General features: G+C 46.2%; 1 protein-coding gene across 1 annotated transcript; it reads left to right on the top strand.

Annotated features, from left to right (window-relative positions):
* Nucleotides 1-3,846: 3,846 nt before the first annotated feature.
* On the top strand, nucleotides 3,847-12,838 carry LOC134474092 (uncharacterized). Its single transcript, XM_063240573.1, has 2 exons — nucleotides 3,847-4,409; nucleotides 9,799-12,838. The coding sequence occupies exon 2, from the start codon at nucleotides 9,866-9,868 to the stop codon at nucleotides 11,738-11,740; it is 1,875 nt and encodes a 624-aa protein (XP_063096643.1). The 5' UTR covers nucleotides 3,847-4,409; nucleotides 9,799-9,865; the 3' UTR covers nucleotides 11,741-12,838.
* The last annotated feature ends 1,077 nt before the right edge of the window (nucleotides 12,839-13,915 follow it).

The raw sequence follows: 13,915 nt of genomic DNA, 5'->3' as shown, positions 1-13,915 counted from the left end.
ATGTGTCATGTTTGTGACTTACAGGCAGTCTTAAAGTGAAAAGTTGTTTGCATACCTTCCATCAACTACTGCCTCCTGCTTTAACTTGAAGAATTATTTTGGCGCCTCTGCTGAAGTAATTCCTTGCAAATTTTAGGTCTTATCATTGATTCATTCTACACAGCAGGACGAAGAAGAAAGTATGAGTGAGTGAGGCATTTCAAGCTTTCAGGAAAAAAACTCTTGATAATTAATTCTATTTCTAGATCTCTCCTCACTTGAGTGCTTTTACATCTTTGTGTTTTATTTTCCTTTTATGTGAGAGCTCACTCCAAGTTATAACCATTTGATCAATATTTTATTTTGCACATAAATGATTTTCCTTAGTAACTTCTCAGCAAGTTACAATTTTTATAAACTGTCTTCTTAAGTAAACTGCTTTCTGGGGAAGCTTACATAGAAAAGTACTTTGTAAAGATTAAAAGTTGTAAAAGAGTCCTCATAAAAATTATTATGTGCAAATATTGTTTTGGTCTGCAGAACTCACATTAGGAAAAATATTTTAACACCTCCTGTGGGGGGGGGGACTGTTTAAAGGAGATTTTAACTTGTTTTCAAGACTCAGTGACTGTAGTAATTACTTGGATTATTCGGATGGTTTGAAGTGGGGGGCAGAGAGAAGAGGGTGGCTTCAGCTTCTAACATGCCAAAGGGGCTGGGGGTTTAGCTCAGCGGCATAAGCGCCTGCCTTGTAAGCAGGCAGTCGAGAGTTCAATCCCCGGTACTGATAAAAAGGAAAAAGACAACAGAAAAAAGGAAGAAAAAACATGCAGAATCTATCTTCACCTTTAATTTTCTGCCCTAGAGAAAGAGAACTGTGGATGAAGCCTAAGAGAAAATTATCTTAAGTTTCTGAAGAATCCTGGAGCGGAAGAGAGAAAACAGTTTGAAATTCTCGGGTGAAGTTTCCAGTCAACTCATTATGCCATCATAAGCTTTCAGATTCCACCTCCAACAATCACTATTAGTTTTCCACTCTCTGCTTCGATTTTCCCACTTTATGGGCGAGAAAGTTCCACACCAGTGTATCAGTTTAGAGAATCAGAGATCAGAGGAATTGTACAAAATCTGCAAATCTTTTTGAATTCTGTTTTTTAAAACAGTAAAACGAAAGATTGCTGAACATGTTGTTGGCAAGACGAAGCTCTGCCCCATTTATTAAAGGAATCCTTCTCGCTTCCAGACCTTTCTCAAATGGCCAGGGAGAAGGGTCACGAAGAAACTCAGCCTCTTTCCAAGCAAGCAAATGTTAGTTCTTATAATGCAATCTAAAGTTCAAAGGATAAGCAGGTGGGACACATCTGAGACACAGTAGCAAGGGTTCTGCACACATTTCTAGGAAGGAAATTCCCTTAAGCCCTCGAGAGGACAAGAGCATGGTGAGCTGTGGTCTCTCCCTCCCTCCCTTGCAGCTTGACTCACTTTCTCGCTGCCGTTCTAAACACTGGCAGATAAAAGTCTTGGCAATGTTTCAGTTTGATATTTTCCCAGCTCTGACTCTTTAGATCACACTGGGTGTGGGTGCCAGGGGCTTTGTGCTTTAAGTGGAGTGGATTCTGGGGGCGTTCCGTGAATTCTGGATGGTAGAAATTGCTGTGACCTACAAAGTCTGTCCCCCAACACTGATCCCGAGGTCCTGGAGCTTAACTTCCTTCTGTCTGTGTGTTCTCACTGAAAAACTCGGATGATACTTTCTGCACTGGGGTTGTGCACAACAATGGCAAGAGAACAAGAGACTCTGAATATCCTATTCAAGAAGAGTTCTAAGCCATGATACCCATTTTCCATTAATTTGATTTTTTACAAGACTCCTCACAGAGAACTTTTATTTATTTATTTGTATTTAAAACAATACAAATTTATTATCTTGCAGTTCTAGAACTTCGAATAGAGTCTCATTAGGCTCATATTAAGGTGTTGGCTGGGCAATGTTCCTTTGCAGGGCGATCGAGGAGCCTGACTCAGAGGCCACCGCGTGCTATGGTTTGTGGCCCCTTCCTTTATCTCCAGAGTCAGCAGCATCAGGCCAAGTCTAAACCTGCCAGCTCTCTAGCTCTCTCTTCTGTTTCCTCTTTTGCTTTTAAGGACCCTTGTCCTTAAAATCTACTCAGGGGATCTACCTTTTATTTTCATTTAGAAAATGTGAGTCAAGTGCAAGTAACATTTGCCATCTGATCATTTTTAAGTGTGCAGTTCAGTAGTGTTGAATATATTCATACTGCTGGGTCTTCAGATAATTCTCGTGTTAAGGAAATTTGAGTCTCTGGAACATATCACTAGGATGTTTAAAACGCCTTTTTATAATTCCTGACTTAGAAATCAACACTGAAATTATAAATTATAGAGAAACAAACAACCATAATAACCCCATATGTCAAAAACTGTAACAAGGAAATTTTATAGCCTTAAATACATTTACTAGAAAATGAAAAAAACTAGGGTGCAGTGGTGGATGCCCATAATCCTAGCACTCAGGAGACTGAAATAGGAGAATCACCACAAGTTCAAGGGCAGCCTACACTACATAGTGAGTCACTGTCTCAAAAAACAAAACAAAATTTAAAAAAGAAAGACTAAAAATAATGATCCAACCATTATTCACTGCAACCTTGTGAAAGAACAAAAAAGTACAAGGGAAATAAACTTCAGAAACAAGACAGTGAATAAATCAAGTTTCAGCGGTAGTTTTCAAAGTTATAGAGATTATGTAAATTTTATAGCATTTTGTTTGAAAATAGATTAAATGAATGATTTTCAGAAAAATATTAAATTTTCTATATTGACTTACAGAGACATGAGATTGAAAACTGAATATCTATAAAAGTAATTTAATAGGTAATCAAATATCTAACCTTTAGAAGGCTGTTACAGACAACTTATAAGCAAGTTCTACCAAACTTTCAATAAATAGATAATTCTTATTTTACATAAATTATTTCAGCAATAGACAAAGATATAAAACTCTGCAACTTTTTATGCAGACATGGGTAGGACAAGAAAAATTACATGTCCATGAATGCAATAAACACCTTAATAATATATTGTAATATAAATATGCCATCCCACTGTGTAGCCAAATATAATTTAATCCCATGAATATAAGGCCATGACAGTGTTAGAAAATCTTTTCTTATAATTTCCTACACTAATGAATGAGAAAATCAGCATTGATCTAAGCTGTAAAACTCTGCTGAAAGTCAACTCTTAGTTCATAACATAACATAAAAATCCTTTATACTAAAATTGTAAAGGAAGAAGTCACCCTTAACTTGACCAAGGATATCTGCTCTAAGTTCTGCACAGTCAGTGGTGCTTCAGGTGGAACATTAGAAGCATCCTGCCTTCATCAGGACAAGTGGCAGCTAAACTATTACGCTATTGTACTGGAACTTTGACCCAATATAGAATTTATTATTTTAAGCAGAAGTGCTGGGTCAGAGGATATGTGTGTTCTTGATAGATACTCTGATGTCATAGTAATATGTCAAATCTGTTTTCAGTATTAGGAATAATATATAAGTCATATAATACTATATATCACATATATAGTATATATTATCTATATATTGTTTACTACTGAGCCAAATGATGTATTATAACTACATTTATTTTCTTGCACAATTTTTGTTTTTCCTGTAGTTAAAAATATACTCACATTTTCATTTACTTTAATAATTATTGAACCTGTGGTTAAGCTATTTTATACAATCACAGAGAAGTATAATATGCCAGGACAAAGGCTTTTCCACATAGTCAAACTTGTCAGGAAATTGATGCATTCGAATTTTTAGGGTAGATATCTGTTGGGAGCCTGGCCGAGTGATATGAGGCCTGTGGTGAGGAGTGAAGCCTGAGCTAGATTGCCCCTCCCGTCGACCGAGTGATATGAGGCCTGTGGTGAGGAGTGAAGCCTGAGCTAGATTACCCCTCCCATCGAGTATGCCAAGATGGCGCCCATTTCCTGCTCCCTAGCTAGTAAACAACACGCCCTGTAAGCTAGTCTGCCCAGCAACAGCTGACGCTGGCCAATCAGCTCGTCTTGCCTACTTTGATGTGATTGGTCGATGTGTCCATATATATGCTGACACCACCCCTGGGGCGAGGACACACACCAAGAAGAGGGACTGCTGAGAGAAGCACACAAGGAGCCGTAGGGAACGGACCAGAGGAGGCTTCCCTCAGGCGGGATCCGAGATCCCGGAACAGGGCGTACGGAGAGAGAAAATAAACCAGAGGCTATCCGCCGACTACTCGTGTCGTGTGTTTTTTCCTGCCGGCCGGGATCGACACCGACATTTGGTGGCCCGTACGGGGAACTGATCACCCCCGAGACGAGGCGGACGACGCTCCAGTATTGCTCTGCAGGACAGGTGAGTAGGGGATAAACCTGGGCTCTGGGTGGCGCGCACCTACAGGGCTTTTTAGACTCCCCTCAAGCTCACGTGTATGTGGCAGGTTAGCCTCACACGGTGAGAACGGACTCCTCAGTGACAGGCATGGGCAACTTACCCACTAAGAGTTCCAAGTCACTGGTAAGAGCGGTGAAAGACCTGCTCAAGATTTCAGGTATATCAATGAGCTCCAAGACACTTACGGAGTTTCTCCAACAAGTAGATGAGGCGGCACCCTGGTTCCTGCCGACGGGGCACTTGTCCCTACCTTGCTGGGAGAAATTAGGTAAGGATTTAGAAAGAGCAGAAGAGGAGCGCCGACTCCCACTTTCGGTTCGGCCGCTCTGGGAGATGATTCATTCATGCCTCAAAGGGGAGAGGAATGGGGCTAAGGATAGCGCAGATGGGCTCTCTCAGGCCCGCCGAGCTTTTGAAGGGGCCCGTTCGGAGTCCTCCCGAGAGGGGTCCGTCGCAGGGAGCGTGCGGAGGCGCTCGCGAGAGCGAGGCAAGAGAGAGGTACCCCCTGCCTCGGATTCCTCGGGCTCAGATACCTCGGAAGGCGAGGACAATGAGGCAAGTGACCCCCCTAATCCCTTTGCAGCTTTACGTAGAGACCTAGTCAAGATGCAGACAGACCTAGAGAAGGGAAGGAAACTCCTGAGCACTCCCCAACGGAAAGCCGTAGAGCCTTCCGCGCCACCCTGGGAGGTCCCAAACACCGGTTCCTGTGGTGAGATGGCGGCCTGGGGCCTTCCTCCGTCACCCCCCCCATGGAGGGAGTGGCCTGGACCGTTGTCACATGTAGGGCCACCATCTTGTCTGCCTGGCGACCCGCCATCTTGTGCCCCAAAGACTGGTCGGCCATGTTACAAAGAGATACAATTTTGTGATAGGGAGGGACAGACATCTCATGGGGAGGCACCACCCTGTGAAAAAATGCCAAGGTCCCAGGGAAGGTATTTTCGTAGATGGACATTTAGAATGGAACAGATTCCTCAAGGGGCGAATGAGTATGAACAATGTGGGCTTTATCCGGTGCTCCTGGCGCAAGGCCAAGGACCCAATTACTGGGAACCACTGGAGATCAAGCAAATTAAGGAGCTTAAAAATGCGGTTGCCACATTTGGCCCTACTGCTCCTTACACTATAACTATGTTGGAGAATTTGTCTGCCGGTGGCTTTCTGACGCCCAGTGATTGGACCCAACTGGCTAAAGCCTGCCTGGCCCCCGGGGCTTTTCTGGATTGGCGCGCCTGGTATACTGAGTTTGCCGCCGAACAGGCTGAAAAAAATGCGGCTAGGGGCCATAGGGGGCAAAATGAGGATATGCTTATGGGTAAGGGTCAGTACGCTCAAGATCAAACTAGATTCCCTCCAAATGTGTATGAACAGATACATAACATAGGCATCCGCGCCTGGAAGCAGGTAAACAACACAGGGGTGGCCTCACAATGCCTCTCTAAAATTGTTCAGGGCAACACAGAACCTTTTGTGGATTTTGTGGCCAGAATGCAGGAGGCAGCTGACAGGCTCTTTTCAGATCCGAGTGCTGCTGCTCCTCTTATTAAACAGTTAATCTTCGAACAGTGCACCAAGGACTGCAGGGCAGCCATAGCACCCCATAAAGGTAAAAACATAGAGGCTTGGATTAAAATTTGTAGAGAAATAGGGGGGCCATTATCCAACTCAGGCGTGGCTGCCCTTTTAGCCGCCGCCTTACAACAGACAGGGCCTCAGAAGACCAATCACCCTGGTAAGCCCAGGGGATGTTTCCAGTGTGGGGATCCCAGCCATATAAGGAAAAACTGCCCCAAGACCGGACAGGGGGAGTTTATATCCAAGAGACAGGAATCAGACAGACGAACGGGAACCTGCGAAAGGTGCGGTAAAGGTTCTCACAAAGCAAAAGATTGCAGATCTATTTTTGATGCCCAGGGGAACCGTATTAGTGGCAGGGAGACTACGGAGCCAAAAAACGGCCAGAGGGGGCCCTCCTTACGGACGGGCCCCCACTCCCTAGACAGGACAACACAAGATGGCACCCCCCCACAGGGGCCACCCCCGGGCCAGCAGGCGTGGACCTCTGTGTCGCCTCCAGACTCCTATTAACACCCGATATGGGCGTTCAGGTGGTTGAAACCACCTCCAAAGGACCACTACCCGACAAGCTAGTTGGTTTAGTGATTGGACAGTCCTCCACAGCCCTCCGGGGCCTTACCGTGATCCCTGGAGTTGTAGACCCAGATTATTTAGGAAACATCAAAATCATGGTACAATCTCATATAGGGACCATAGTAATTAATGAAGGGGATAAGATAGCACAACTTTTACTGTTCCCCAGTCTCCATGAGAGACCCCGGTCCGGTCAACGGGTTAGAGGGGGTCAGGGACTTGGCTCCTCTAAGGAAATTTTTGAAGGACTTCATATGACTCTTGATAAAAGGCCCATGCTATCGCTCAGGATTAACGGAAAAAAGATAACAGGACTCCTAGATACAGGGGCAGACCGTTCCATCGTCTCCAAGAAAGACTGGCCTCCTAGTTGGCCTACCAACACAGCTGACAACACACTCCAAGGATTGGGGATAGTGGCTGCCCCCCAGGTTAGTGCCGTGACCCTGCCTTGGGGTGATGAGGAAGGTCACCGAGGACATTTTCAACCTTTTGTTTTGCAGCTGCCAGTATCCTTGTGGGGAAGAGACGTTCTCACCCAGATGGATGTCACTCTTACATCCACCTGCTCTCCCCAAGCCAAAGGGATACTCAAAAATCAGGGATATGTCCCCGGCAAGGGCCTGGGCGCAGCCCTGCAGGGCCGGACATCCCCCGTACCTGTAGAAAAAAGGGAAGGTAGACACGGGTTGGGTTTTTCCTAGGGGTCACTGAGAAACTTCTCCTGCCCGCTCCAATTAAGATTACCTGGAAATCTCAAAATCCAGTTTGGGTGCCTCAGTGGCCCTTACCCAAGGAGAAGCTTTTAGCATTAACTGAGATAGTCAAAACCCAGTTTCAGGCGGGACACGTAAAGCCGTCAACCTCCCCTTGGAATACCCCTGTCTTTGTTATCAGGAAGAAATCAGGCAAGTGGAGGCTGCTCCATGATCTGAGGGCTGTCAACTCACAGATGCAGCCCCTGGGGGCGATCCAGAGGGGACTACCAGCCCTCTCAGCCATCCCTCGGTCCTGGTCAGTCTATGCCATAGATCTTAGAGACTGTTTTTTCTCAATCCCCCTGCATCCAGAGGACACCCACAGATTCGCCTTTACCCTACCCACCATTAACCAAGAGAGTCCTGATCAGAGGTACGAGTGGGTTACATTACCCCAGGGTATGGCCAACAGTCCCACCATGTGTCAGATGTATCTTGATTTTCTACTGGCCCCCTTGCGTGAAGCCTTCCCCAGAATTAGATGTATTCATTACATGGATGATTTGCTAATCAGTGCAAAAGATGTGACTGAGTTGGAGGATATGCTTGGCCAATTGGTCAGGGCCCTGAGAAAGGCAAATTTACATATTGCCCCTGACAAGATTCAGGGAGGAGACATAGTGACCTACCTGGGCACCAAAGTCTCCCCCACATCGATTTCTCCACAAAAGGTAACCATCAGAACAGATAGCCTAAGGACCTTGAATGACATGCAAAAGCTACTGGGAGATATAAACTGGATCAGACCTTATTTACACATCCCTAACTCGGACTTAAAGCCCCTGTTCGACCTCCTGAAAGGAGACCCGGATATTGCCTCCCCCAGGGAGTTCACCCCGGAAGCCAGAGTTGCTCTGAGAAAGATAGAGGAAGCCCTAAGTACAGCTGCATTGCGGAGAATTGACTCAGAACAGCCTTTTGAGGTCTGCTTGCTGCAGACCGTTTCTCAACCTACGGCAGTGATTTGGCAAAAGGGACCACTTTTGTGGGTGCACCCTAAGGTCTCACCTGCCAAGATTATCGAACATTATCCGGAAACGGTCGCTTCCCTGGCCTTGGAGGCACATGACAGGGCTATCCAACATTTTGGCTCTGCACCCCATGCTATCCGGGTACCTTATACCGCTTCTCAAATAAAAATCCTGACTGCTTGTATAGATACGTGGGCCATCCTGAGATGTGTTTTTCTTGGGGAGATAGACAACCAGTTCCCCAGGGACCCCATACTACAGTTTGTTACTCAACATCCGGTGATATTCCCAAAAATCACCGCGTCCACACCACTTACTCCTGCAACAACGATCTATACGGACGGGTCAAAAACCGGGATAGGGGCCTATGTGGTCTCAGGTATGCCTCCGATCAGCATACAATTTGAACCAGATCAACCACAGGTGGTAGAGTTACAAATTGTACAAACCGTCCTCGAGAAGTTCCCAGGGGCCCTTAATATTGTTTCTGATTCAAAATACGTTGTTAATGCCATGCAGGTCCTTGAGACTGCGGGCCCGATTAAGCCAACCTCCAAAGTGACTAATTTGTTTTTGTCTATCCAGACTCTGCTGATAAATAGACACAACAAAATATACATCACTCACATAAGAGCACATACGCGCCTGCCAGGGCCCATGGTACAGGGCAATGCGGCAGCTGACGTGGCCACTCGCCCGTTGTGGATACTCAATATGTTATCTTCAATAGAACAAGCCCGTCTGTTTCATGACAGATTTCATGTCAACGCCAGGACGTTAGCCAACCAGTACCACATTTCCAGGGCTGACGCGCGGGACATCGTACGGTTATGCGGCTCTTGCGCCACATACACACCCGTCGTATCAACGGGAGTTAACCCCAGGGGATTGATTCCTGGCGACACTTGGCAAATGGATGTCACACATATGATAGAATTCGGATCTCTTAAATATGTTCATGTCTCTACGGACACCTGCTCTCATATTATATTTGCGACTGCTGAAACTGGCGAAAAGGTGTCTCATGTAATCAATCATTGCCTGACAGCTTGGGCCGCATGGGACAAACCAAAAATATTAAAAACTGATAATGGACCAGCTTATACAAGCAGAGCCTTTAATGAGTTCTGTGAAAAAATGGGGGTACAGTTAAAACATGGCATCCCATACAATCCCCAAGGTCAAGGAATTATTGAAAGGGCTCATAGGAGCCTTAAAGAAATTCTACAAAAACAAAAAGGGGGAATAAGTCAGGGCCTGCCCCCAAAGGCACGGCTCTCCATGGCACTGTTCACATACAATTTTCTGAACCTGAATAACAACAATCACTCCCCGGCCATGGAACATTGTAATCCATCTCCTGGCAATAGGGGATGGGTGAAATGGAAAGATGTCCTGACGGGACAATGGATGGGCCCGGATCCAGTAGTTAGCTGGAACCGAGGTGCGGTTTGTGTTTTCCCACAGGAACCAGGACGAGAACCATTGTGGGTCCCAGAACGGCTGACGCGCGTGGCGAATCCAACGAAACATAATGCAGGAGACACTCCAAAACTCAACGGCAGCGGACAGCCTAATCAAGATCGGTCCGACCAGGATATTGCTGCTCGACCGAGGAATACCGTATGACTTATGGGACACAGTAATGATTATGCTCTCGATAGTAATTGGCTCTCTTTTAGGGTACGGTGCAGCCAGAGTGGCTAGGCCACGCCGCCTTCCGGCAGCCCCCTTCCTTCTGGTTTTGATGCTCACCACCACTACTGAAATAGGAGCAGACTTGGTGTGGGCAGCAATACATCATCCGCCAGCGCTAGCCGCTATCTCCACCACAGCCCCCTCTCTCCCAAAGTTGTATGCAAAAAACTGCTCCGCCAGATTGCCTTGCATACCAGATATACCGTTAACCATCAGACCCATACGTTTTGACCTTCCCATCACCAATGATGTGGTCATTTTTTCCACTAATAGTAACCCCTCGTGTCACCGGGGATCCTGCGTTAGCTTCCTGCCCCTCCTTGTAAAATGGTACAATACCTCCCTGACGGTGAGGTTGTCTGTCCCATCCCTGCATTCGCCTGGATGTTTTAAAGCTGGCACACTTAGCGGCGGAGTCATCACTTTTAACTCAACCTGCAAACCCCGAGCAGCCATGCACACCCGTCCCGATTTCCCCACATGCCCATACCGTGTGTCCCCAAGCCGAAAAAGACAGATGGTGGACCTGTCACAACTTTCATGGCAGCCCTGTACTGTCGACGGCGTGGGAGTGACTCATCTAAACATGTCTTGGTGGTCCCGGTTCTCTCCTCCATCCGGTAGTAACAACATATTCGCGTTGACCTGGTGGGAGTCCTACCTGAGAGTGAACAACAAGTGGGCAATAAGCTTCCCCTTTCCCCTTAATGAAAATTGGTTGTGCCTCTCCACCGGAGCCTGCATGGACTTAAGACCCATGCTCGCTATTAACGCTTCTGCCTCTAATGGAACCACCAATGTCACCCTTAATTCTGAGGCTGCATGCGTAAAACCGCCCTACTTATGGGTATTCTCTGCTGACATCTCCTTTAAGTGCAGTAACCAACCATGCTTTACAGGGAACTGCTGGAATGGGTCTTTCCCGTATGCTATGTTGGCTCTTCGACCCCCACTGATGTGGGTTCCCTTTAACGAATCTGTTTGGGTTCATCCCGTCTATCAGCAGGACCAACTACCCATGCTCAGACGTAAGAGAGATTTTGGGATCACAGCGGCCCTGACAGCACTGTTCGTGACTCTGACTGCGACGGCTGTGACGGCTGCCGTTGCTCTGACCCAGTCTACGCTGACGGCTCAGGCCTTTACCAATCTTACGGACACCACCTCCCTGGCGCTGAGGGAGCAACAAGAAGTCAACCTCCTCCAGCACAACGCCATAATGGCGTTACAGCAGCAGATCGACCTAATCGCTCAGGAAGTCCAGGGACTCTGGGAGGTGGCTAACAATTTATGTGACGCCAGATGGGCATTCACCCAGTTGTGCGTTACCCCCATCCAGGTCAACCGTTCGGCTTACAGGCAATTTCAGGATTATGTTCTCACCACCTATAATTCTTCCTTTTGGAACGCTAGCGTGCGCCTGGATATGACTATCCGGCAGCTAGATCAGATAGAGGTGCCTATACTTACAGCCTCCTTTTTTGATGATGTCCTAAGCCAGATAGGCTCTTTCTTCAAACCTTCGTCACTTCTTGCGTATGGGATCATTCTTGCTCTTGTGGTTGTCACTCTCGTGACTCTTAGGTGCCTGCGGTCGATAAGGGCGACCCAAAAGACACATATGACATTGATGATGTTGCTGGCCCAGAGTCAAGGGGATTCCACACCTAGCGTTTTCTGGGCTCAGGCTAGAAAGGCACGGCTCCTTTAACCAGTACGTGGCTGCCCTCGCCATTATTCTTACGGATGTTCTAGTATTATTACGTACGTCTCCTTCCCCGTCGCGGCTGCGAACTTAGACTAGAAGGACCCCACGCTTAAGGCGTGTTCCCATTGATAATTAGAAAATAGTAATTAGTGATTGTAGTGAACGGGGATTATGGTTGGTAATTAGTGATTACGCGGTTCCTCAAATGTCACTCGGCAGACCCCTCCGTGTCTCCCCCAAGATATAAGCTTTAAGAGTTGAGTGGGCAAGCCAACGACGGGTAAGACGGGAGAAGTTCTCCTGATCAACCTAAGACAGGCTCTACTCCGAGGGTCCTCTAGGGAGTAAGAGTTATGGCATTGAGATGCGAGACCAAGGGTACTGCAGTGCCATCCGCCTCAAGGGTTGAGGGGAAGGCAGGAATGAATGTCTATATGCATCCAGGTTCGGTTCACAAAAGCCTGGCCCTGCGAAAAAATGAACCACTCACCTTGAGCATGGTCCTGGCGCAAGGATATGTACGAGACAAGGTGATGCACAGCAGGGTATAGACCTCTACATTCTCTCATGCCTCGGCCTGCGAAATAGGCCCACTCCCAGACACCTCACATGGACCCACAGACCACACTATCTTAATAAATAAAGAAGGGGGAGATGTTGGGAGCCTGGCCGAGTGATATGAGGCCTGTGGTGAGGAGTGAAGCCTGAGCTAGATTGCCCCTCCCGTCGACCGAGTGATATGAGGCCTGTGGTGAGGAGTGAAGCCTGAGCTAGATTACCCCTCCCATCGAGTATGCCAAGATGGCGCCCATTTCCTGCTCCCTAGCTAGTAAACAACACGCCCTGTAAGCTAGTCTGCCCAGCAACAGCTGACGCTGGCCAATCAGCTCGTCTTGCCTACTTTGATGTGATTGGTCGATGTGTCCATATATATGCTGACACCACCCCTGGGGCGAGGACACACACCAAGAAGAGGGACTGCTGAGAGAAGCACACAAGGAGCCGTAGGGAACGGACCAGAGGAGGCTTCCCTCAGGCGGGATCCGAGATCCCGGAACAGGGCGTACGGAGAGAGAAAATAAACCAGAGGCTATCCGCCGACTACTCGTGTCGTGTGTTTTTTCCTGCCGGCCGGGATCGACACCGACAGATATCCTTTGTCAAGTTAAGGGTAACTTCTTTCTTTACAATTTAATGCCCACTCTACAGGAGTGGGTTCACTTTTGTATGACAAAATTAGCTTTCTCTTGAGTGGGTTGTTATAAATCAAGACCACCCAAGCACTAGGCTCCTTATACATGTGACTTGATTCTGCCAGCAGACTCTCAACCAGAGTGCTGGTACCATGCTGTTTGGACCCTCCAGCCACCAGAATCATGAACCAAATATACTTTTTTTCTTTATAAGTTATCAATACTCAGGTATTTTGCTATACCACACAAGACAGACTTAAGACTTATACTAATCTTCAGGCAGAAACAAGGTAAAGGAACCAGAATCATGAATCAAATATACTTTTTTTCTTATAAGTTATCAACCCTCAGGTATTTGGCTATACCACACAAAAAAAGACTTATACTAATCTTCAGGCAGAAACAAGGTAAAGGAAAAAGGAGAATGATTCCATAGTTTCAAATAGAAGGTATTTGTCACCAGGTTATGAAATCGCTTCAACAGTATTAAAACTGGAAGTTTGTTTGCTCGGCTTTTAATGTTAACTCTCATTTGACACCTAAGTTGATGTTATTAAGGCCTAAATTTATATCTCAAGTTAGAAATCTCCTTTAAAGTCTAGATTTGTAACTCCAAATTTACTTCACAGTTTCATTTGGATAGCTGACACTTTGACCATAAAATATTCAAATAGAATTCTTAATTTTTACCCCAAAATGTGTACTTTTTTCATAGTTGTTCATGTCAAAAATCTAAGACACCATTAATTTTTATTTTTATCTCCTTCCTTTTACTATGTTGATTCTACCCCTTAAGTATATTTTAGATCATGTCACTTCTTGCAGCTTCTGCTACTGCCATCCTAGCCTGAGCTCCCAGTGTCTTTTTGCCCCCATTAAAAATTTAAATCTTCTTCTTAGATTGATCATTTCAGCTCTTACTCTCATAAATTTTTTTCTACAAAGCATTAAAGCAATCTTTAAATCCACAATTGTAAGTCAAATG

Source organism: Cavia porcellus, unplaced genomic scaffold, assembly GCF_034190915.1.
Source record: "Cavia porcellus strain 051 isolate PalLab524CR breed Dunkin Hartley unplaced genomic scaffold, mCavPor4.1 scaffold_2, whole genome shotgun sequence".
Classification (NCBI taxonomy): Eukaryota; Metazoa; Chordata; class Mammalia; order Rodentia; family Caviidae; genus Cavia; species Cavia porcellus.
Note: the sequence above shows the minus strand (reverse complement) of the source record. Positions and strands in the feature narration are given on the sequence as shown.

Coding starts and splice junctions, on each gene's coding strand:
- LOC134474092 (XM_063240573.1), top strand. CDS start 9,866: ATGCAGGAGACACTCCAAAACTCAACGGCAGCGGACAGCCTAATCAAG.